General features: G+C 53.3%; 1 protein-coding gene across 5 annotated transcripts in view; it reads right to left on the bottom strand.

The window, feature by feature from the left end:
• The window catches only part of GRIN2D (glutamate ionotropic receptor NMDA type subunit 2D), a 37739-nt gene extending 14839 nt beyond the window's left edge, over positions 1-22900 (bottom strand). Inside the window, exons 1-11 of one of the 5 annotated variants that reach the window (XM_081032825.1) lie at positions 22460-22900; positions 21436-21692; positions 17856-18846; positions 13582-14201; positions 10161-10275; positions 9631-9842; positions 9206-9374; positions 8532-8685; positions 6177-6302; positions 5761-5990; positions 4469-4629 (exon numbers count right to left, since the gene is read on the bottom strand). In XM_081032825.1, coding sequence (XP_080888951.1) covers positions 4469-4629; positions 5761-5990; positions 6177-6302; positions 8532-8685; positions 9206-9374; positions 9631-9842; positions 10161-10275; positions 13582-14201; positions 17856-18320 — 2252 coding nt within the window. In that variant the 5' untranslated portion in view covers positions 18321-18846; positions 21436-21692; positions 22460-22900. Of the gene's footprint in view, positions 1-4468; positions 4630-5760; positions 5991-6176; positions 6303-8531; positions 8686-9205; positions 9375-9630; positions 9843-10160; positions 10276-13581; positions 14202-17855; positions 18847-20101; positions 20588-21435; positions 21777-22459 lie in introns of those variants that run through there. The other 4 variants (XM_081032822.1, XM_081032824.1, XM_081032823.1 and 1 more) reach the window with 4 other exon arrangements.
• Between the last annotated feature and the right edge of the window lie 838 nt (positions 22901-23738).

Raw genomic sequence — 23738 nt, 5'->3', positions numbered from 1 at the left:
GGGGGAGGGGAGAGATCTCTTTTTACCGTATTATTTTTAACAATAAGCAGGCGTCAAGCAAATGTAACCTTTGAAGAGAGGGGTATGTGACTTGGGAAGGGGAAACTTCGCTCAAGAGGCTTGGGAACCTGAAGGCGAAGGGTGCCAGGCACAGAGAAAGGGGGTGTCCTCCAGACAGGGGAGCCCTGGGGAGCTGAGGGGCCTACCAGGGTTTGCAAAAAGGAATGGCCCAGGTCAGTGGAGGAAGGGTGTTCTAGAAACCTGTGAGAGGATTTTCTTGCCCACAGGCTCAGGCGCGGATTTGAGAACCTGCGTTGGAACACGGAAGTATGAGCTTGGGGAAACACAGGACCAAGTCCCACCCTGTCTGCTGCTGATTGGCCCAGCATGCACACCTGACCCCCAGCTGGACCAACTGGATTCTTACCTGCGGGGTATAAAATTGAACCTAAGTGTGCACATGTGCTCAGCCAGGAGCTTGGAGCTAAGAGGTTGCACGGAAACTGGGGACTGTAACAGATTTCATGGGCTCCGCTGAAGCCAAGAACGGATGGCTTCTGTACAAGAACAGATCTGTACAGAGAGAATGGCGTGAGAGCCCGTGGCCCTGGAAAGGAAGAGACAGAGAAGAAAGGAGCCTTGGCTTCTGATGCTACATTTCCCAGAGCCACTTTGTAACCCCGTGGGATTGTGGAGGTGAAAATTAAGGCTCAGGAGCTGAACTGACTTGCCTCAGGGTCCATAGTAAGTATGGGGGGGGTAGCTCCCATTCGAACCCAGGACCCTCTGGTTTTAAAACCAGTGCTATTAAACACCCCCAGGATACTGTTAGGAACTCACTGGCTATGGGGGAATATCAGAACCCCAGCACTCTGGGAAGATATGGAAAACTGGTCTCTAGAGAAAAGAATGACTGAATAGATGAATGCACAATTAAAAAAAAATTTTTTCCCCCTATTCTGTGCTTTGTCCTAACATCTCTGCCCAAGATTCTCCAAACTCAATACCTGCCTTAGGCCACCAGCAAGGGAGTTCTGCTCTGGACCCCATGCTTTTGAGGACTCCCTCCCCCCACCAAATCCCTGTGACCAATGGGATTGTGTCCACCCAGAATCTAAACCTCCCTTGGAGATTATACTCTGGGAACCTGTGGTAGACAGGATGATGTCCTCAAAGATATCCACACCCTAACACCTGGGACCTGTGAAAGAAATTTTGCAGATGTGATTAAATTAAGGACCACAGGATGGGGAGATGATCCTGGATTATCTGGGTGGGCCCAACATAATCACAGCATCCTTATAAGGGGAGGGGAAGGGTCAGAGAAGAGAGGTGTGGTAATGTCAGCAGAGTTCCAGTGAGTCACAGCCATGAGGCCAGACAGCCTCCAGAAGCTGGAAAAACCAAGAAAATGGATTCGGGTGTGAAGACAAGGAGTCAAGTTCTCTCATAGAACTCTGAGAATCCTAAACTTCAACTTCGTAGCCTTTCTGTCTGTTAGGGTATATTTGTCAAGGCAGGAGGACCCAACAAATTGAATGGTTTGCTGGCTTGATTTTATAAAGTTTAAATAATTAGACATATGGTATGTGAGCCTCCCTGTATACTCTTGGGCCGGCCTTGCAAATCTTAGTGGTGGGCCTGGCCAAAGTATCAGTTAAAGAAGAAAAGCCTGTTGCCAAACCACTTCATGTTAATGGTGCTTCAAGGAGGAAGGTCAAAGAGAAAGGCAGTTCCCTAAAGGGGGTGAAGTGAGGCAGAGAGAACAGCAGTTATGGGAGTTAACAGGAAGAAGAGGTCACTGGCAAGTGCTGAAGTTCTCAGTATCAGAAAGGAGAGGCTTGCAGGGAAAACAGAGGACACACACACACACACAGATGGGAGACGAGACCATGTGACCCTCAGAAACAGAAAGGAGATTGGCCGGCCTGGTGGCTCAGGCGGTTGGAGCGCCGTGTTCTTAAGCTGAAGGCTGCAGGTTCGATTCCCACATGGGCCAGGGAGCTGTGTCCTACACAACTAGACTGAGAAATAACAGCTTGAACTAGAGGCCGGGGGAGGCGGAAAAAAGAGGGGTGGGGGAAGAGAGGAGATAGAGCACTAGAGAAGGACAAAGTGCAAGACAGAAGCTGCTAGGTGGCAAAATACAAACTCCACGAGGGCGGGACTCTGGTAGATTGCTTGGCTACCACAATCACTGTACACAACCTTTTCCTTTGCCATTTTCCATAACAGAGGCTGGAAGGCTAACATACTCAATTTCCCAGCCTCCGTTGCCGCTAGGAGTGACCATCTGACACATTCTGAGAAGCAGCTAGAAGTCCCTGTGAAAGGTATACTTTTCCCAATAAAAAGGAAAAGCCTTGCCAGGAGGAAAATCCTCCACTCTTTCACTTTTCCTTCTCCTTCTTGCCTGGAACCAAGAGGTGCTTCATAGAGGGGCAGCAGCGATTTTGTAACTATGAGACAACCAACATGAGCATGAAGGTCTACGCTCATTTTGGTAGAACAAATATATGGAGAGAATTTGGATTGTTGGTGGTATCTTTGAGCTACCACACCAGTCGTGAACTTCTTTTTGTAAGCCATACAGAAACCTCAGTCTGTTTAAGCATACCTAACAGATCCAAAAAACTTACCTATTTTGTTGACTATTGTTTCCAGTGCAGAATTGTGCCTAGCACAGAGTTGGTACTAATCAAAAATATTTTAAATTTCATTCAACTGGTTCTGAGACACACTGCTATATTCTTATGCTGACCCGTCTATTTTATATAAACCAGATTGATTGTGTTCTTTTCTTGCAGCCCAACAATTCTAATCAAGGCAAAGGGGTTAACAGGATCGGGTTAGGAGTGGCTACTTGAGAGGTGAGCAGAAGGTGGGCTTTGGGGAAAGTAGGACATGATAGCCTCGGCACTGGTCCCACTGACATCCCCCTCCATCCGTCTCTCCACATGGCAGCCAGAGGGGCATTTACAAACAGAAATCAAATAGTACCCCTCCCCTACTTAAAGTCCCCTCTCTCCATGGCTTTGCACTATCCTTCAAATAAAACCCAGCCCTGACCTCGACCTCAGGGGTCACACCCCATGTCCTCCTCTCATCTACCCTCTAACTTCAGTTCTCTACCCTTCAGCCACACTGGCTTTCTTGCTGTTCCTCCAATAAGCGAAGACCACTCCTGGCTCAGGCCCTTTGCACATGTTGTTCCTTCTGCCTGCGAGCTCTGCCTCCATAAGTCCACATGACTAGCTCCCTCATCTCCTTCAGCACTCTGCTCAAGACACCTCCTCCGAGAGGCCCTCCTTGAACACGCTGGTGATTACATCCCAGCTCAGTCATGCTCTAGCTCACCATCACTTTCTGAAATGATCTTGCTAATTTTTCTGCTTGCATATTTACAGTTCATTTCCCACCTCTGGACACTAAGTTCCCTAAGGGCAGGACTTATGGTCTAATTGTCCACCGCCTGGTATAAAATAGGAAGTAAGGGGCCGACCCGGTGGCTCAGGCGGTTAGAGCTCCATGCTCCTAACTCCAAAGGCTGCCGGTTCGATTCCTACATGGGCCAGTGGGCTCCCAACCACAAGGTTGCCGGTTCAATTCCTCGAGTCCCACAAGGGATGGTGGGCTGTGCCCCCTGCAACTAGAAACGGCAACTGGACCTGGAGCTGAGCTGTGCCCTCCACCACTAAGACTGAGAGGACAACAATTTGACTTGGAAAAAAGGCCTGGAAGTACACAGTGTTCCCCAATAAAGTCCTGTTCCCCTTCCCCAATAAAATCTTTAATAAAAAAAAAAAAGGAAGTAAGAAAGTAAATGCATGCTGAGTGACTAAATAAAGGACGGACGGGGGAGAGTTACTGCACTCAGTTTTGTTGTAACCTTGGACTGCACTTTCGGGCCAGAACTTAATCCCTATGTTTGGGAAACAGATATTAAAAAAACCAAACATAATCCAAATATTGATTCCAGTGAGTTCAGCTCTAATGGTAATGATAAGAATAATAATAATAGCAGCAAACACCTACAGTGTGCCAGGCACTGCTCTAAGTGTTTTGCATGGATTAACTAATAATAATAATATTAACTAATAACTATGAGAATTCTTATAACAACCTTATGAGGTGAGTCTTCTTGTTATCCCCATTTTAAAGAGGAGGACACTGAGGCTCAGATAGATTGAGTGACTCGTCCAAGGTCACACAGACAAGAAGGGACAAAGCCAGAATTTGAACCCTAGACATCTGGCCCCAGAATCCATAACTACTGGATTCCTGAAAACATCACAAGGACCCCACTTCTAGAAGGCATTCACTCCCACCCTCCATGACGTTTGTCCTCCAAGCTGACCCACCCCAGGCTGACCTCTGAGGCTGATAAATGAGCTCTGACCCCTCATCATTTCCCAGCATCCTCAGGGCTCCCAGCGGCCCTCCAGCCCCGCCCGGAGCCTGCGCTGACCCTGCCTTGAGCTGAGTGAGCGCTTCCTCCACGCGGGGCTGGTTGTAGCGCACCATGTAGCTGTGCATGTCGGGATAGTTGCTGCGGATGTTCTTCTCCGTGGACCCGTTGGGCACGGTCCCAAACTTCAGGGGCGGGTACTGCTCCTGGGGCCGCTGGAACTGGGGCAGAATGGGGAGTTACTTGGGTGCCCCCTTAGGGGCTTTTGGGTAGAGGATGTCCTCGACCAGATGCTCCATTTTGGGGGACACTCCCCAACTGGTGGACACCCGAGTGCAGAAGTGTTTCTCAAACTTGCTCACCGTGACCCACAGTGGGAAACACTGCTCCCCACCCACAGATATCTATACATTGGCACATAGGTACACATAAGCAGGAGTGATATTGAAATATTTAACACCCTGCATGGCCTGATCGTGGTCCAATCAGAAAAGACACTGGCTACATAGCTCAAGAAAGTTTCCCAGAGGCCCTTGATGGGCCAGGCATTAACCCTTAACTTGCTGGATCATGAGAGGTCCCCGGGCAGCGGCTGGCATTGGGGGGTGGGGCTGGGAGCAGTTATTTTCCAATCTGTTCAGAAATAGTTCACTATTTTAACAACAGATACAGCCAGACAGGTGTCTGCTGCTTCAATGTCAAGTGTGTATATGACTAAAACAAATGTTTCATAAAACCATACTCATCCTAATTATGCAGATGCAGTCAAACATATTTTCTATTCTATTCCATTCCATTTAAAAAAATTGCTGTGGACACCCATTGAATTGATGTCTCAAACTTCTAATAGGTCATAACACCCGGTGAACCACTTTAGTCTCAAAGCATTCTCTGCTGACCACCAGTCCCTGAACAAAGTGTGACCTACGACGAGGCAAATACAGAAATCGAGAGGGTCAACATGGAGGGCAATGTTGACAGAACAATTTTATGGCTGTTGAGCCTCACATATTAAAATTTGGGTTTGAATTTTGCATGGCTTTGTTTTAAATTTTGCTTTTCCAGTAATTCATTTCTACTGCATTTCACAAAAGATTAGAAATTTCAAAAATTAGTCCTTCTTCATGGTTTGAGAGGAATGGTTGTCTAGAATATCGCATTTGGCACTACTTCAGCATTTGGGGATACTCTCTTTCCCTGGAAATATTTAAATAGTTCATTGTGAACTCAGAACATTCCATTCTACCACTGTGGAACTCTTTCCTTAGGGCAGAATCCCCTTAGGCCCTCCCACATGCCAAGCTCTGTGACCTCCAACCCCAGCCAGCACTGCTCTCCCCAAACACACACACCTTTCGGTCACTGAGCCCAGACACGGTGTCCACGTACTCCTCCTGGATCATGAAGGCGGCCAGGTTGGCTGTGTAGCTGGCGAGGAAGATGACAGCGAAGAAGGCCCACACCAGCACCATGATTTTGCTGGTGGTCCCCCGGGGGTTCTCCACGGGCACAGAGTTATTGAACACCAGGGCCCAGAGCAGCCAGATGGATTTCCCAATGGTGAAGGTTGAGCCGCCAGGGCCTGCAGGGGGCCAGGAGGGGGGACATGGACCCCAAATCCCTTTTGCTCAATGAGGGAGCAGAAAGAACTACAATTCCCAGTGGCCCTCAAGGCCTTTGCCACCAGGCTCTACCCCAAGGCTTGCTGGGAAATGTTCTATCAGTGGTTGGGGGTTTTGAGGTAGGGTGATGGAGGAAGAGGACTCACGCTTGCCCGTGGCCAGGCTGCGGTTGTAGCCAACGGGACTGAGGTACTCGAAGATGAAAACAGTGACGGCAACCACGGTGAGGCACATGACGAACATCATCACCCACACGGCAGGGCTGTAGGGCTCTGGGGACAAGGGTCACGTGGTCATGGCTCAGCCAAACAAAGGATTGGGGGACCACAGATATGTGAACAAGACGCAGCCCAGATCCGACCTTATCTTACTCTACCCCCTTCCCATCTTGGGAACAGCCTCATTGTCCACCTAGACCATTGGGAGCCAGTCTCTCTCAAAGACAGCCATCTCAACCATTTCCGTGGTTTCAACCACCTAAATATGTTTCCCGAGCTCCAGATCCACTTCTCCACCTTCCCCCTGGCCATCCTCCCAGGCCATTCATGTCCCACACTGAGCCCAGCACCAACTCCCCCGTTCCCCATCCTGGGAGTCCCACCATCCATCCAGTTACAATGCAAACCCACCCCCACCTCCCAATTCCTGTCCTTCTCCCCTCCCTTCCTCTTCCTCACCAACCACACCCTGTCAGTCCCTAGCCTCATCCTCCTGGTCCTGCCCCCGCCTCAGGCCTTGTTCTCTCTCCTAGATCATCTCCCCAGTCTCTCCCCCACCAGCCCATCCTCCCTCACCATGGCCCTAGCGTCTCTTTCTACACCCAGAGATGACCTGGCTCTCAGTGACCTTAGCTCGCAGCCCTCAATGGCTCCCCAGTACCCCAGGACAAAGTTCCCACCCCTCAGCCTTGCTTCCACCTTCCTCTCCGGTCAGATCACTCTCTTAAAAACCCATTGCTTTAACGGCCCACAACTCACAGTTCCCTGAACAAGCCACACCCTCTCTGCCTCAGTCTCTACAGCTCCCTTGCCAGAGGTGCCACCCTGACCTGTTCATCAGACAAGGTCATGTTCATGTGTCCCTGCCTCATACTGCTTCTGGGAGTTCACTGACAATAAGCCCAAATCACCATTTCCTTGAGATTAGTACTGGCTGATTTGACCTCCCTGGGCCAAGTGCAAGTGGCCAGCAGGATCACCACCCTGGACTGTCACTGCAGCATCTGGGGACATGCTTGTCGCCTCTGCTGGGCAATGTAGTGGGGCATACTTTTATGACCTTGTCACTCCCCTGCTGAAGGCAGGGGCCCCACGTGGTGCATCTCAAGGTGCCCGCACAGCCCTTGGTGAAAAGAGGCCACAAAAGACATAGATGGGGAAATATACCAGAAACAAAACACAAAGGAAGGCTGTACCTTCTCCCAGCCCTTCCTCCTCCCAGGAGCTTTGCTCAGACTTCAGAGAGCAAGCGGGAATTGACAAGAACTGCGGCCCTTGGCTGGATGTACACTTCTCTGTCTTCTCCAAGCTCCGTAAGTGAGATCTCTATACTGTTCCAATTCACCTCAAAGCCACAAACCAATCCAGGTGCCAGCTTCCTAAGCACACCCCAAGCCTGTCTCCTTGTCTCACCCTCATTGCCATCTTCCTACCACCACCTGTAGTTAAAACCCTTGCCATTTCTGTAAGAGTAAAACCCAGTCTTCCTACCAAGGCCCTGGGCAATCTGCCCTGTCCCCTCAGCCCTCACTTCCCACCCCTCCTCCAACCTTACAGGCTATTTCACAAATACTCCATGCACATTCCTGCCTTGGCGCTTTTGTCCTTGTTGTTCCCTCTGCCTAGAACACTTTTCCATCCAGGTCGACAATGGGCTAGGTCACCTACTTAAAGGGGACTGCCTGCCCACCCACAGTAGCACCAATCTTATTTCCTTTCTTCTCTTCCTCTGGCTTAATTTCTCCCAGTATTTGTCACCATCTTAAGTAATCTTGTCCCTGTATCCCTTTATTTTCTGTCTCCCCCACAGGCCAAGAGCTTTTAGAGGGTAAGGCTTTGTGTGCAGTTCAGAGTCTGGCACATAGTAGGTGCTCAATAAATACTGTCTGATGGCTGTATTGAGCACTTACCATGTGCCAGTGCCATGCTAATTTCTTTTCGTCACTTCATATTTGTATATGAGGTTAACAGGTTTTGTGGGACCTGAAACTTATACAATTTGAACGGTTCTCTTTAAGAAATAAAGAATACAAATTTAGGAACACAAAATCCGGTACAGGGCCCTGAAGAGCATGAGCAAAAGAAGGCTCCTGAAGCTCCTTAACTTCATGGGCAAAATGCTTCTGGGAGGAGAAATTACTTCTTTCATGTTACGGATTAGGAAACTGAGGCTCAGATGTAAGGCGACTTTACCAGTCACATCACTAGTACAGGCAATACCAGATGAGACTGGGGCACATAGCTGCCCTGGCCCGACCGCCCGTCCCTGGGCCCCAAACTCACCAAGGAAGGCTGAGGGAGACACAGTGCCGTTGCTGCGCGCCACCATCACGCTGATGCCCGTCTCCACGAAGGGGACAGAGAAGTCCACAATCTCGGACCGCTCCTCGTTGATGGTGAGGGAGCCGATGGCCATGTCTGCACGCTGGTAGAATACCTGGGGTGAGGGAGTGAAGCGGGTGAGGGAACCCTCCTAGCTTAGGCGGATAGAGGCAGGAGGCGGGCAAGACCAGCCGGGGAGGGGACCAGTGACAGAGTGAGAGAGAGGCTAGGAAAGTCGGAGTGGACGTTAGGGGGACGCGAAGTGGAGCAGGAAAGATGGAGGTGAGAGTCTAGCAACCAGGAGTGGGAAGAGGCGGCTCAGGCCGTATCCCGCCAGCTCTGCAAGCCCTCAGAAGGTTTTGGGCTGCACCCTCTCGGCCCCACCCGCTTCTAGGAGTTCCACCCTCCCACCCCACGTCCTCCGACCCAAAGTGTCCTCTTGGCCCCGCCGCTCCGCCAAGTGTGGGGTGGGGGTCCTTCTCGTGGCCACGCCCCTTCAAATCCAGGCGTTCGGTCTGTTTAGCCACGTCCCTCCAGCCAGAGTTCTCCCCCTCGCGGCCCTGTCCCCTCGGATTCAGGCTTCCCGCCCCCCACCTGTCCTGACAACACCCCCACACTGTCCCTGCTCGCCTCACCTCCCCGATCATTCCATTCCAGACGCCGTCGATCTTTTTCCCGTGCTTGCCGTTGGTGACTAGGTAGAGGTCATAGCTGAAGCCGATGGTATGCGCCAGCCGCTTCAGAATGTCGATGCAGAAGCCCTTGCAGCACCGCTTTTCTGGGCGGGGGGCATCCGGCGGAGGGCTGCGGGGAGTGAGCAGGCTTGGGGACGTTGGGGACCCCCGCTTCATGGAGGGAGGGACAAGCAGCAGCTAAAACTGAGGTTAGCCCTTTCTGGGGAAACTGAGGCTCAAAGGAATTAGTAACTGTCCAAGGTCACCAAGCTGGAGGGCTTTGTGGATCCTGGGTCCCAAGGGAAGAGGGGGCTGGGGCCAGAACTACTGGGCTTCAAGGGAGAAGGATTTTGAAGCTGGAACTCCTGGATCCCAGGTTGGGTCACCTGTGGGTGCGGTTGAGCTGGCTCCGGCAGGGGACGGAGTCTCGAATGCAAGTGCCGCTGATGGGGTCAGCGGACTCCACAATGACAAAGGGCCTCTCCTCCAGGGTGGCCACCGTGAGATGCTGCGTGTCATCCACTGGCTGCAGGAAGCGGCCGTAGCGGGACCACAGTGGGTACTTGAGGCGGAGGGTCTGCTGCTCCCAGCTGCCCACCTTGGCCAAGAAATGGGGATTCAGGCTTCCTGGGGGCACTTCTAGGATGCCCTGGCTTTCATGGGATTCCAAGCTCCCAGCTCCTTCTCCCTCAGATCCAGGAGTCTGGGCTCCATCTCCCTCCTCCACTTATGTCTGGCCTCCCAGTTTTTTCTCCCAGGACCCAGAAGTCTGGGCTCCTAGCCCCTTCCTCCCTCAGACGCCAGAGTTCAGCCCCCGTCTCTGCCAGGACCCAAGAGTCTGGGTCCTCACACCCTATTCCTCTGGATTCAGGAGTCTAGGCAATCTCCAATGCCTGAGATCGGGGTTGAGACTTACCACCTCCCAAGTCCTGTCTCTGGTGAGGGAGATGACCACCAGAGAGGGGTTCACCAGGAAACCATCCTCATTGAAGGAGTAATCCCGGTTGTCCCAGGTAATATTCATGAAGTACCTGTCCAGGAGGAAGGGCAGTGACATATGGGGACCTGGACTGGACCTTGGCAGCTGAAGGCAGAGAAAGTCCTCTGTCTACTGACCAGTTCCCAGCCGCCAGCTGGAATCTCTCATCCAAGATCGTGAAAACCCAAATATGCCTCTTTTCTGCTAGGCACTCTCCCCTCACTACCGAGTGTTCCCACACAACGTCCCAGACCCTCGGCCTTGGTTTGACGTGCTAGAGACCCTGTATATTCTAGCCCCATCTGCCTCTGCAGCCCTCTCTCTGATCCCTTCCCACCCTCAAACTCTTTCCACTCCAAACCCAATTTGTGCCCCACCAACTGAATGCAAGGTGTCCCCAAACATAACAAGTGGTTTCCTATCTCTAGGCCTTAGCAAGTGCTGTTCTCTCAGCCTGGAAAACATTTATTCTGTCCCTTCTCATCCTGACCAATTCTTATGTCTTCGAGATTCAGCTCAAATGTCCCTTCCTCTAGGAAGAAGCCCCCAAGGGATCCCCAGATCTCTTCATTATGCGATGGCACCCTGTATTCCGAAGGCCTGTCACATTGCCCCAGTCACTGGGCTACATCCTCAGCTTCCCGCTCACTCCCCTGCCCAGGCCATGAGTCCCCAAGCCCCATCCTTCCTGCCCCTGGGATCTCTCTGCCCCATCCCCTCCTACCCATCCCCATAGCCCTCCTGGACCCCTGCCCCAGCCTTCTGGCAGACGTCTAGCCTCCAATCTCTTTCTCATTCAGTCTGTTCCCTATTCCACCCCAGAGAGGCCTTTCTACACTCCAAACTGACTCCACTGCTCCCCTGCTCATAACCCTCCCATGGCTCCTCTGTGCCCCAGAATAATGTTCAAACCTCTCCACCTGGTGTTCAAGGCCCTTGTGGTTTGGCCTCATCTACCTCTCCAGCCTCATCATCCCCAACCTTTAATTATCTGCCTTTATCCACCCTGAGCTATCGTGTCTGCCCAAATGAGCCACCAACCTGCCCAAATTTTTCTTCCCTCTGGGCCTTTGTACATGCTGTTCCACTGCCTGGAATACTCTTTCTGGTGAACTCCCAACCACTCTTAGAATCAAATCCAAACCCCTTAATCTGGTCTACATGAGCTGGGCCCCATGTGTTTTCCCATCCCCTAGTCTTACCCTCTCTTCCTTGCCCATTAAGCTCCAGCCACATTGGCTTTCTTTCAGGATCCCAAGCAGGTAATTCCAGCCACCAGGGCCTTTGCACCTGCCGTTCCCTCTCCTTTCTCTTCACTCAGACCTACCATAGTTCACTACTTTATTTATTTTACCTCCAAATCTCACCTACTCAGACACCTTTCCTGATAACCTCACCTAACCTAGCATCGAAGGTATTTCTTATCACATTCCATCTATTTTCCTCTCAGACATTACTAGTACATGCTAGAATTTTCTTCTTTCTTGTTTGTCCCCTATGAGATTGTAAACTCTATGAAAGCAGGGACCTTGTTCAGCACTATATGCCTTTGTGCCTACAGCAGTGATTGGTACATAGTAGACTCTCAATAAAGGGCTTTTCAATGAATGAATGACTGAATGAGCAATTCATCCTTCAGGTCTTAGCTTAGATATCTCCTCTTCCCGGAAACTTCCCTGACTCCATAGGCTGACCCATGACTTGTGTAACTTAATTTGGAAGGCTGATTGGGGCCAATTAAATTCTTCTCATTTGGAGGGATGGGTAGTGGACAGGATGTGTTGAAATTATGAGTATTAGAAAGGAACAGAATCCTGGGTAAGTGGTAGTAAAAGAGGAACTGGACAGCCTCTGGGAGTGACGAGCAGGGCCGGGGGGTCGTCTTGGCCTCAATTCCTGACATCTGGGTTTCTGCGCATGATCATCTTACCAATAAAGCCCCTTTTCCCTGAGGAAACTTGAATGAGACTCTGCTCCTTGCAACCAAAAATGTCCTGGCTTCGACAGTACTCTTCCCAGTGCCCCCATGATGCCCATTTAACCTCCATTATTGCAAGCGTCATGCTGTGTTGTCATTATCCCATCCGTGTAAGCCGCCCCTACAGGACCCTGCATTCTTTGAAGAGAAGTCCATGGTCTTTTTCACCTGTGTTCCCAAAGCCCAGCATGAGCCCTAGTTCCTAGCGGGCATTCAGTAAGTATTTATGAACAAGGGATGTTTTTCTCACCGTTTTGTCCCTGGAGCCTGATTCCCAACTCACCACTTCTCATTTTTCCCCCTAGCTTTCTTCCCCACCCATTGCCTCTTTCCGAGCTCATTTCAGGATACAGGCCTCTCCTTCCACTGTTTGTCACCCAACTCATCAATTTCCCACTCACAAAGCTTCCTATGGTGGATATGCTGTTTTCTACCAAACTCTGTTCTCCTCTTCTAAAATAATAGCACATATGCTGGGGGCACAGCTACCCAGCTAGTCAATATTCCCCAATCTGCCTTGCAGCTAGCCCAGGCCATGTGCAGGGCGACATTCAAAACATCTAACAATCAGTACAGTATGGGCACTAGTCGATTGAAATCCACGTCTAACCAATCTGCATGGATGTGGCTGTAAACAACCAATAAGCGAGTCCTGGCCACGTGACTACGTTCTTACCAATGGGATGTCAGATTCGTTCCTTCTGCCTCACTCACCCAAAATGAAATTGCTTGCTTTCCATTCCCCCACTCCTTCCTGCTTCTCAAGAGCTGGAATTCAGGCTTGCCCATGACCCAGCTTTGTGTGGAAAGGAGATGGCGGAGCAACAAGTTGGAAGGGTCCTAGTTCCCTGAATGGTCACATGGAGCAATGTGGTCTCCTGATATCCTGGATGGCACATCTCTGGATTATTAAGTGAGAGAGGAGCAAACTTCTACCTTGTTTGGGCCATTGGATTTTTAGGTCTTTTTGTTATTGAAGTTGTTTATACTGTAATTGGGGTATTTCATCAAATCTAAGATGCTATCAATTAGAAGATGTATCACTATGTCCATGTACCATAAAGAGAAAAAAAGCACTGCCCATTAAACCATGAAAAGCCATGAATTATGAGACACATCTTGATTCGAAAGACATTAAACTGAAAAAATGTACATCGCAAAATCATAAAATATAGTAATACACTCATTGTGTCTCAAGTGTTTTTTCCAAATTACATGATTTAAGCCCAGAAAGGAAACCCAATTACACCCATTTTACAGAACAGGAAACTGATGCTCTGAGAGGAGACGCGATCCATTTGAGGCCACTCAGGCAGTGAGTACCTTAGATAGTTACGCTCTAGAGTCTTTCCACGCCCCTCCCACTCCGGCCTCACTCACCTATGTAGACTCTCCCCTCGATGGGTGCGGTTCTGGGCACGACAGTCATGGCCGAGCTCAGGTAGGAAGCCATAGTCACGCAGCAGGGCCTGGGCACCTCTGGCTACTACAGCCACACCAGCTGCCACACGCCGGGCCAGGTCATCCCTCCAGCCAGCCGAGCGCACTGCAAACAGCCCAGCAGGCAGTGGAGCTCCTCCTGGCAGAAGAAGGGGCTCCCCAGGGCTGCCTGAGCCCCCACCTCCAGCCAGCTGGGGCCCCACCATGAACCAGACGTAGCCAGGCCCTGTGAGGCCAGCCTCCTCAGCTGCCCGGAACACAGGCTCGGCCTCCTCGCGGGCACAGAAGAGCAGGCGGATCTGTGCGCTGACACTGCGAAGCTGGGCACTCAGCACGGCCTCACCCGCCCCAGGGTCCAGCGTCAGCGCCCCACGGTGCTCCCAGCCCACCAGACTGCCATCAGTCAGCACCTCGATGTAGGACAGGAAGGCCCGGTGGCCAGGGGCACGTGTGGTCACAGCTACAAAGGATGTCCAGTCATACTCCTCCAGCACCTCAAATATGACCTGGAGCTGCTGCTCTGTGGACGAGCCTAGCTGTAGGAAGGTGGAGCCCTTCTCCTGCGGGAAAGGAGGAGGATGTCAGGCCTCCTGATGCAGTGATCACAGCTCCCAGGAGTCAGTAGGGACCTTCAGCAACCAACAAGGAAGTCACGGCTCCCAGTGGTCAAGAGGGGGGTTTTATCTCCCAGAAGCTGATAAAGGGACCACCGCTCCCAGCCACCACCAGTGGGTCACAGCTCTCAAGAGGGCAGACTGACTAGCTGTCCACAAAACCCACCTCCTTATCCTGCTGGGGCACAGAGCTAGACCTCGGTTAGGTTTAGGTACTGTGACTGAGTTCTAGGCTCATCCATAACAACTCTCCACCATGCACCTTACTTTCTTCCGGTCTGTGCGTGGATAGAGAGGCCCCAGAAGAGAACTCTGAAGTCCGGGGGGATTACAGAGCCACAAGAGGGAGGAGCCTGAGTCTCTGAGCCACCACCTGGAGGCATGCCACCTCCAATCAGGTATAAATGTTTGGATTTTATATGAGTGAAGAACAACCGTCTATTAGAGTGAGCCACTGAGACACGGGGGTTTATCCGTTAGAGCAGTAACATTACCATAATGAATACATTCAGCATCCAGGGAGTGAACTACAGTTCCCAGCATCTACTGAGAGGGACTACATTTCCCAGCATGCAATGAGGGTACTGAAAGTGCTGTCTCTCCCAACTGGAAGAAGCTTTGCTGAATGGGCTTGCCCTTCTCTGGTTTTCCTCCTACCTTTCTTTTCCCTCCTTCTCTGTTTCCTTTTCGGGACTCTCTTCCTCAGTCTGAATTCTAAACATAGGAGTGCCCTAGTCTTCCCTTTTCTACTCTGTCCTTTCTCCCTGGTGATCTCATCTAGACCCATGGGTTTAAATACTGTCTCCTGTGCTATCCAATATGGTAGCCACTAGCCACCTATGGCTATTCAAATTTTAATTAAATAAAATTAAATAAAATTTAGTTCCCTGTTGCACAAACCACACATCTAGTGCCCAACATTCACACATGGCTAAAGGTTATCATACTGGACTGAGTAGATCTAAACAATCTTCACTGCAGAAAGTTATTGGATAGCACTAGAGGTGTTGATGGCTCCTATCCTCAGTTACCATCTCTCTCCCAAGCTCTGGACCTTTCTCCTCAATATCCGCCTCTGGATTTCCAAGAGGCATCTCAAAATTAGCATGTCAAAAACAGAATTCTTGACCTTCTACGCCCCCATCCTCCTCCCCCCACAAAATCTGTTCCCTGTCTTCTGTATTCACACAGATGTTCAGAGCTCAAAGCTAAGTCATCCTTTCCCTTTCACCCACATTCAGGCCATCTCCAACTCTTCTTGGCTCTCTGTTCAATACATAACCCAGTTGTAACATAACCCCAGTAGTAACTACTTACTACTGCCCCTGTCACAATCCCCATTGTCATCACTTTCTTGCCTAGACAATGACAACATCTTCCTAATAGATCTTTGCTTCCATTCTTGGATCTTCCAGTCCATTCTCCAGACACAGCCAGAGTGATCTTTTCAAAATATTAATTGGATTGCATCCTTTTTTGCTTGAAAACCTTCCAATGATTCTATGTTAGAGTCAAAGCCAAAGTTTTCACTATGGCCCACAGGGCCCTGCATGAACTGGCCCCCATTGTCTCTGACTTCATCTCCCGCCACCCCCACCTCTTTGCTCTTTCTCAAAAATATCAAGATTCTTCTGGATTCAGGGGCTTTCCAATATGATAGCTACTAGCCACTTATGGCTGTTCAAATTAGCTGTTACCTCTCCCAGGGAGACTTTCCCCCAGCTCCTCCATTCTGGGCCTACCCCTCCCCATTCCCCAGGTCCAGCTCAGTTGTCACCATCTCAGGGATGCCTCCCCTGACCATCATCTATTGAAGCCCCACGTTAGTCATTGCAACATCCTGTTGTTTTTCTCTAGGATAGAGTTCATTATTTGTTTTGTCTGTCTCCCCATTAGAATGCAATACATTTCCTTTTACAATTGCAGTCTCCAGAACGTAAAATACCCCTGGCACAGAATCAGCCCTCACTAAATCTTCCAGTAACACAATGAGAAGAGCAAGTGTACTTACTCCCTAGGCATGTGCCCTTGGTTATATGTACAAGGGATAGAGCAGCTGTCTTGAGGGGATGAGGTCTCCCAGCATGCAATGAGAACCCTGAAAGAGGACCTCACCCTTGGCAGGTGGAGGTGTGCTGAAGGGACCAAGTTCCCAGCATTCAGTGAGGGCACAGATGGAGCTATGAGGACCACTCTTACTTTCATCCAAAGACACTGAGGGACTACATTTCCCAGAAGGGAACGGGTGTACAGAGAGCAATGCTCAGCAGACAGTACCCAGAGTGGACCACACTTCTGATCAGCAATGGAGTCATGAGGGACCACATCTCTTGATGCCATGGAGCTGGCAGCGAGGAAGTAATAAGTTCACCCCGAAGGTGATCTGCCTACAATTCCCTGGACAACTCCATGCCAAAGAAAAGAAGTTGGACAGAGGCCTTTCCCAGAATGCTCTGGACAATAGAGAACTACAAGTCCCAGCATGCAACAGTGATCTAGTCACAAAGCCACTGGTCTTCACAGCAGGGAACTGGTGGGGATTTAGGCTCCACCCACACAGGTGGCCCTATCCTCAGGCGCAACCCACCACTGTCACACTGGTTCCATCCCTGAGTAGGCCCCGCCCCTTCTCTGCACCTCCTATTAGCTGACCCCTTTTCCTTCTCAGTCTGCACACTAGGCTTGTTCCAAATCTGCCCTTCGTTACCAGAAGTCCATTCCAGCAGGCCACTCCTGTACCCTCTGGAGGCAGGCTTCTCTCCAGGCCACAGCCAGCACCAGAGTCTGCCCCAACCTCCCCTGAAGGCTTCTGGCTTTGACCTCTCATTGGCTGGGCCTTCATCCTTCCAGGCCCACCTTCTGGATTCTAGTTTTCCACATCTTAAGCTGGGTAGGCCCCAGCCCCAACCCCACTCCCAGGACCAGCCTCCTCTCTAGACCCCGCTCCTGTAGTACTAGCGTAGGCTCTGCTTTCTCCATGGCCTCGCCCCTCACCGGCAGCCCCGCCCTTCCCCGACTGACCACACCCTAAAACCCACTTGCTTGCTTGGTGGTTCTACACATCCACAGCCCATCTCTCACTAGTGATTCCTCCCTTTTTCATACTCCTCCTTTCACCGTTGGCTCTTTCCTCCTAGACTCCATGCTCAGCAGGCCGAGCCTTCCTCAGTACCTAATACCTCTCTTTCTTGGTTCCTGTCTCCGCCTTCCTGGCTCCCACTCCTCACTAGACTTAACTTCTTTCTGAACTCCATTCCTTTCCAACTGACTCTGCCCTCGCTGATCCCAGATCCTACCCCTCCCTCCGATCTTGCCATCTCAGGCTGATCCCTTTTTGTTCCCAGTCCCGCCCCCAACTGGCGAGTCTCCCCCATCCCCTGACTCATCTCTTTTGCAGACCCTCAACCCTCCCCATGTTTCGATCATCCAAGACTGGTTTCTCTCAGACCCTCCTTCTAGATGAGTCCGGAGGCAGGCCCTTGCTCATCCTATAGACCACGCCCCTCCTCTTACCTAGACTTGACCCCAGCCATCTGGCTCCACCCATACCAGATGCTGACCCTGAGGATCGGCCCCGCCCCCACTGCAGGTCGCGCGCACCTTGGGCGTGAGCACGAGCGCGGCGCCGCCGTGCACGGCCACGATGGGCAGCGAGGTCTGTGCTGACAGGAAGTCGAGGATAGGCGCGACGGCGGGCGCGCGTGAATCGTCCTCGAAGACGACACCGTGCACGCGCAACCCCGACAGCAGGTCACAGAGCTGCAGCACTAGGCTGCGCGGGTCCGAGCCGTTGAGCACCAGCGCCACCGGCCGCACGTCCAGGCCCGGGCTGCGTACAGCCGCCGCCACGGCCGGGCCCAAGCGGGCCGCCTCGGTCGTGTACGCGGGCCCCGAGAACACGAGCGCCACGTTGAGCGGCCGCGCCCCGCCGGGTACCCCGCCGTGCCCGCCTGCCCCGCCCGGACCCGGCGCTTCCTCCGGGAACGGGCTGGCGCAGGCCAGGGCCAGCAGCAGCAGCATCTTAGCGGGGCCCCGAGGGCCGCCGGGGCCACCGGCGCCACGCATCGCCTGCGGGCCCCGCCGGGCGGCCTCTGAGCGCCCAGGCCCGGGAAGGAACACGGGAGGAAGGGGGGTACACAGAGACGGGGAGACACCGGAAGCAGAGACACAAATGAGAGAGAGACACACAGGTGGGAAGACAGAGACAGGGAGACAAGATACAGAAAGAGACACGAGGATGAGACACAGGGTGGGAGAGACTCAGAGATAGGAGAGGGAAAGGTTAGGGGGATAGATACAGAGATGCAGGCAGAGGGAGAGAAACAGGGAGAGACGCAGAGGGAGAGACGGAGAGTGCAGATGGGTAACGGGGACAGGGAAGATACAGAAGTGGGGGAAATAGACAAGGTACAGATGGGCAGGACAATGAGACAGGACAAATGGAAAACAGACCCACAGAGATGAGATCAGAATAGGAGCAGAAAGAGAGACCCAGGGAGATACGGAGATGCAAACAACAGAGAAATGGTCAGGGAAAGAGTGACAGGAATAAGGAGAGAGATGGAAGGAAAACCAGAGAGGGGTCGAAGGGCTCAGAGTGACAGAGACAGGGAGATGAAGCCGAGAGAGATAAGATGGAGTGACAAATAGGGAGAGAATATTAGGGAAGCAGGGAGAGATGCAGAGATAGACGAAGGAAGGCAGGAGAGGTAAGAGTGATGAGAAAGTTGGACAGAAAGCGGAAGACGGAAAGAAACCAAGGAAGACCGAGAAAGAGACCCCACAGCCATCAAGAGACAAGCACACACGAGATGGAGAAGCAGGCAGATTTAGAGGTTGAGGGAGGAGGCAGCAGAGCAGACAGAAAACAGAAAGACAGAAATAGCGAGGCAAGGCAGAGATCAAGACCCCCAGCAGGGACGTGCCCAGCACAGACATGAAAGGAAGGCCGGGAAGGCAAGTGACAGGAGGGATCAAAAATAAAAGGGAGAAAAAGGAGGGAAAAAAGATGAGAAAGGGAAAAGGGGTCAGGTGTGCGGGGAGAGAGAGAGAGAAAAAAAAAGAAATTAGTAGGGCATCCTAAGGAGAGAAAATGCCCCCCGTGATCTGACCCCTCCCTCCACCACAACCCCCAGCCCATTTTTTGTTCCCTTACTCCTGTCCCTGTACCCCCATTCTTAGAGAGAGAGAGTCATGGCCCAGGCTGGGCTGTGGGGTTGGGGGGCACAGCTGTGGAGAGCTGGGGGATGGGGGTCCTTGGCTCCCAGCCCAGAGCAATTTAGTAAATTAGAGGAAATACAGCATCTCTTCCTGTGTCCCCTGTTGAATACTAGCTAGCTGCCTGGGGTGATCAGGCTGGGAGCCCAGACTCCTGGCTCCTGGCTCCGAGGGAGGAGACCAATGGGGGCCTGGACTCCTGGTTCTCAGAGAGGGATTGCAGCCTACACTAGGGGCTTCCTGAAGGGGTGAGGGTCCATACAGGGAAGGGTTCTCTCTTGGCTGTCAATCAGGCTCCTATCTGGTTGCCATGGCAGCACAGGCCCCACTGACCGCCAGAGTGGGGGAAAGGCCCACACCCTCTCCTCTGCCCAGAGGCCTCTCCTCCCACCCCATCCACCTTCCCAGAGATCCTGGGCCATGTCTCCCCAGGAATGCAGGTGGGGGCTACTAACATGCTCATCCCTCCCAAATCCTGCCTCCCCATGCCCCTCCTCTCCTCTGCCCTTCCCCAAGCAGCTGGCTCAATCAGCGCTCAGAATAGCCCCCCTCTGCCCCAAAATAACCCACAGCTGTGGCCTGGCCCCCGTGGGGTTAACACTTGTTCTCCCTTCCGGGTGGCTGCTTACCCTCAGCCCCTCCTCTGCTCTCTCAGACCCAGGGTCCTGCTCCCTGCTGAAGCCCGGGAGGGCAGCTCCATGCCCATCAGTCTGGGGAGGCTGAATGTTGGGTCTTAACCCCGAGGAACTCAGAGGGCAGCCCCTACCCCTCCGGTACTGAGACACAGTATCCTCAGGCTCCAGAGGTCTCTGGAGGCCCAATGCCCAGAACCTGCACCCTCAAGAACCACATTATCCAGGCCCCCAATCTCTACCTCCTCCTGAGTCTCAGGCCCCATGGGGCCAAAGAATCCCTGTCCCCTGCCCTGTCAGACTCAGCAGATTGAGCCCCAACCCCCTCCTCTCTCAGACACAGATGCCCTGCCCTCCAACTTCTCCCATAGACTCATAAGTCCTCACTCTCGGTCCCTCCTCCCTCGGGACCCAGGAGTCCTGGCCCCCTCCTGCCTCTAGACTCGAATCGGGTGCCCGGCCTCCCATGCCCAGGAACTGGAGTCCAGGCCTATGGCCCTCTCCTCCCGTAAGGACCCCGTTTTGTCTCAAACCCCATCAGTCCCAACATCATAGGCATGCCCCCCTCCAGCTCTAGCCTCCCCAGTCACCCGACTCTGGTCCCATACATAGCATAGCCTACCCGCCCCCCCCCCCGCTGAGGAAGAGGAGGGTGCCAGAGATTCCTGGGGTGTCCCTGTCTCCATCACTCTCCCCCAATCCGTCACAGAAGAGATGAGAGGCCACTTTGATCAACAGCCCGCCCCCCCCCTCTGGTGCTGCAGACGGTGGCACCCCGTTCCCCTCCACCTCAACATCGTTCTCTCCCCACCCTAATCCTAGTGCTTGGAAGAGGCTGGAAGGGTATTCCAGAACCCTGAGGAAGGGGTGGTAGCTTGGGACAATGGGTGTCAGGGGCCTGGGTGCCCTCAAGGTCCTTGGCAGGGGTATTAATAGCAGACTCATAGCTCTGAGAAGGGAGGGGAGAGTGAGAGGAGAGAGGGAGAGGGACAGCCGGCCAGGGGGAGACTGATGCGGGCAGGAGATGCAGAGGGAAGGTGAGATGGAGAGATGGGGGTATAGATATATGGGGTGTCAGGTATGTGGAGCTAGGGAGAGGGAGCAAAGTATCAGAGAAACGGGGGCGTTAGGTCTGAGGTGTAAAAATCCAGGAAAAACGGGCTTAGAGAAGGGGCGAAGGAGAGTCCCAAGAGACAGGGAGCTGGGGGTGGGGGTCAAAGACCCTTGCTCCCATTCAGTCCTTCGCTGAGGCCGGTGGCCAACTTTCCCTGTCCAAAATCTGGGCGTCCACGACCCCACCCCCACCCCTGCATCCCCGACCCCGGCCTTACCTTTTCATGACCCTGTCCTGTGGGGGTAATTGCTGGGGGCTAGGACCGGAACCCGGAGTCCAGCGGCCCGAAGATTAGCGGAGGGCTCAGGAGCCGCTGGGGGTGGCCAGGCCCTGGGGCGGCGTTGGCAGCGGTGGTGGAGACCTCCTGCCTGTCCCTGGCTCCGGCTCTCCCTCTTCTTCGGTCTGTCCTGCCCTGTCTGTCCCCCAAGGTTGCGGCCACCCCGACTAGGCGAGGACGCCGCTACACATGTTGCGCTGGAAGTTGGGCCCCGGACATTGCGGAGGCTGTCGGGGTGTCCTCTCACCGCCCCGACCCCGTGGGGATCCCCCTTCCGCCCACCCGGGGTGCCCCCCTCTGCCACTTCAGCCCCGGCTCCTCCCCCCGTCCATGTGTTGGGTCCCGCCTCTGCCTGGATCATTCGCACCCCCCCTTTGTGCCCTCAGCGACCCCCCCCCGCGTCTGTGTCTGTCTGTCTGTCTGTCTGTCTGTCTGGGTCACCTCTGAAGCCGATGGCTGGTGTGTGTGTTTGTGTGAGGAGCGGGAGACTGCCTGTCTGGGGAACTGCTTGCCCCTTCCTCGCCTGGTCACCTCCAGACCCCCTCCCTGGGCGCCCCCACTCTCAAACACATGCAGAAACACACACGCACACACGCACAACCTCACTTCCCTGGGATTCCCCTCAACACCCCCGGAGCTTGAGGAGGGACACACACACACACACACACACACACACACACACACGGTCTGATGGGGCCAGGCTGCCACTGCCGTCAGGGGCTGCACGGACAGACAGGAGGACACAGGCAGCCGGGGACGCCAGACGCCCAGGTACACACCATCCATTCAGGTTTGGGGTCTGGGGGAGGAAACTGGGGGGGCGCACGACACCCAGGTAGGCGGCTCAGGGTCTGTACAGACAGACAGACCTTCCCTGCCTCCCTCTCCGCGCGCTGCAGCCCTTACAGACACACCCCCCCCTCCACCAGCCCAACCCCAGACACCCAGACCCACAGATCCTCACCCGGCAGATGGCAGACGCACGAGAGACCCCTGGGGGCCCGGCGGACTCACCCAGGCCGACACCCCCCCAGCTGGGCACCGGCGGCGGCGGAGGGAGGTTGCGGGTGGAGGGTGGTGGCGGCCGCGGCTTGGAGGAGCCGGAGCGGGAGGGACTCGCACACTCGCTCTGTTCACACACACACACACACACACACACACACACACACACTCACTCAGGATGCGATTAACATTCAGTCCCCGTCCGTCCCTGCCAGGAGACCCACAGCCCCCACTCTTGGCCTCCCTGGGGACCCCTCCTCCTGCCAGGGCAGGGGGAGGGGTTCTTCCCCCTCTCCAGCTTCCAGCCCCTGCCTTCCTCCTGGAATAAGAGTGAGGGGTTGCAAATAAAAAGGGGGGGGCAGAGGGAACTCATAATCGGGCATTGAGACATTAGCTTTGGACCTGGGGACCTGGACTTCAGGGCCCCAGGGGCTGCTGCCCTCTGCCCCTTCCCCACTTTGAGGCTTAGGAAGTGGGAGGCTATTCCTGGAGTTGGGTCTCTAAGATGCTAGCACCCAGCTTTTGGCTTCTATTGCTCTAGAAGGCCAGGCCTGCAAACTAGGTCTCTATCACGAAGGCCGGAGTCTAGGCTCCTAGGTCCCTTTTCTCTCAGACTCAGAAATTCAAGTCTCCAGACCCTTTCTCCCCCAGGACCCAGGAGTCCAGGTCCCCAACCCCCTCTTTGCTCAGACCTAGGACTCCAGGTGACTGGTGCTCTCTTCCTTTAGACCCAGAAGCCCAGGACGCCAGATCCCTCCTCCCTCAGACCCAGGAGTCCAAGTCCCTGGCTCTTTTCTCCACTGGTACCCAGTAATACAGGCTCCCTCTTCCCGAATCCCTTTCAGGCACTCAGACCACCTGACCCTCTAGCACAAACTACCCTCAGCGTCCACAAGTCCAAGACATCTGGATGTCACCCTTAGGCACTTAATCCATCCAACCCTCTGAGGAAACAATACATCTGTACCCCTTCTTTTATTGAGGGGCCCTGGCATCACCTGTGGGTACTCAAACATCCAGGAGGAAAACAGCATCTATCCCTTACTAGGCAGAGCCTGGCCCTTGCAGGGTCCCTCAAGGCCAGCTGCCCAGCTCCTACCACTCCTGCTAGAGAGGCTGGGCCCAGCTCTTCTATAAAGTGGTGAGGTGGAGTGTTGCACAGGACACCTGGGTCCCTGAGGGCCGAGGCCCAGAGTGTGTGTGTATGTGTGTTTGTGTGTGTGTGTGTGTATGTGTGTGTG

This window comes from Rhinolophus hipposideros, assembly GCF_964194185.1.
Source record: "Rhinolophus hipposideros genome assembly, chromosome: 21".
Taxonomy (NCBI): Eukaryota; Metazoa; Chordata; class Mammalia; order Chiroptera; family Rhinolophidae; genus Rhinolophus; species Rhinolophus hipposideros.
Note: the sequence above shows the minus strand (reverse complement) of the source record. Positions and strands in the feature narration are given on the sequence as shown.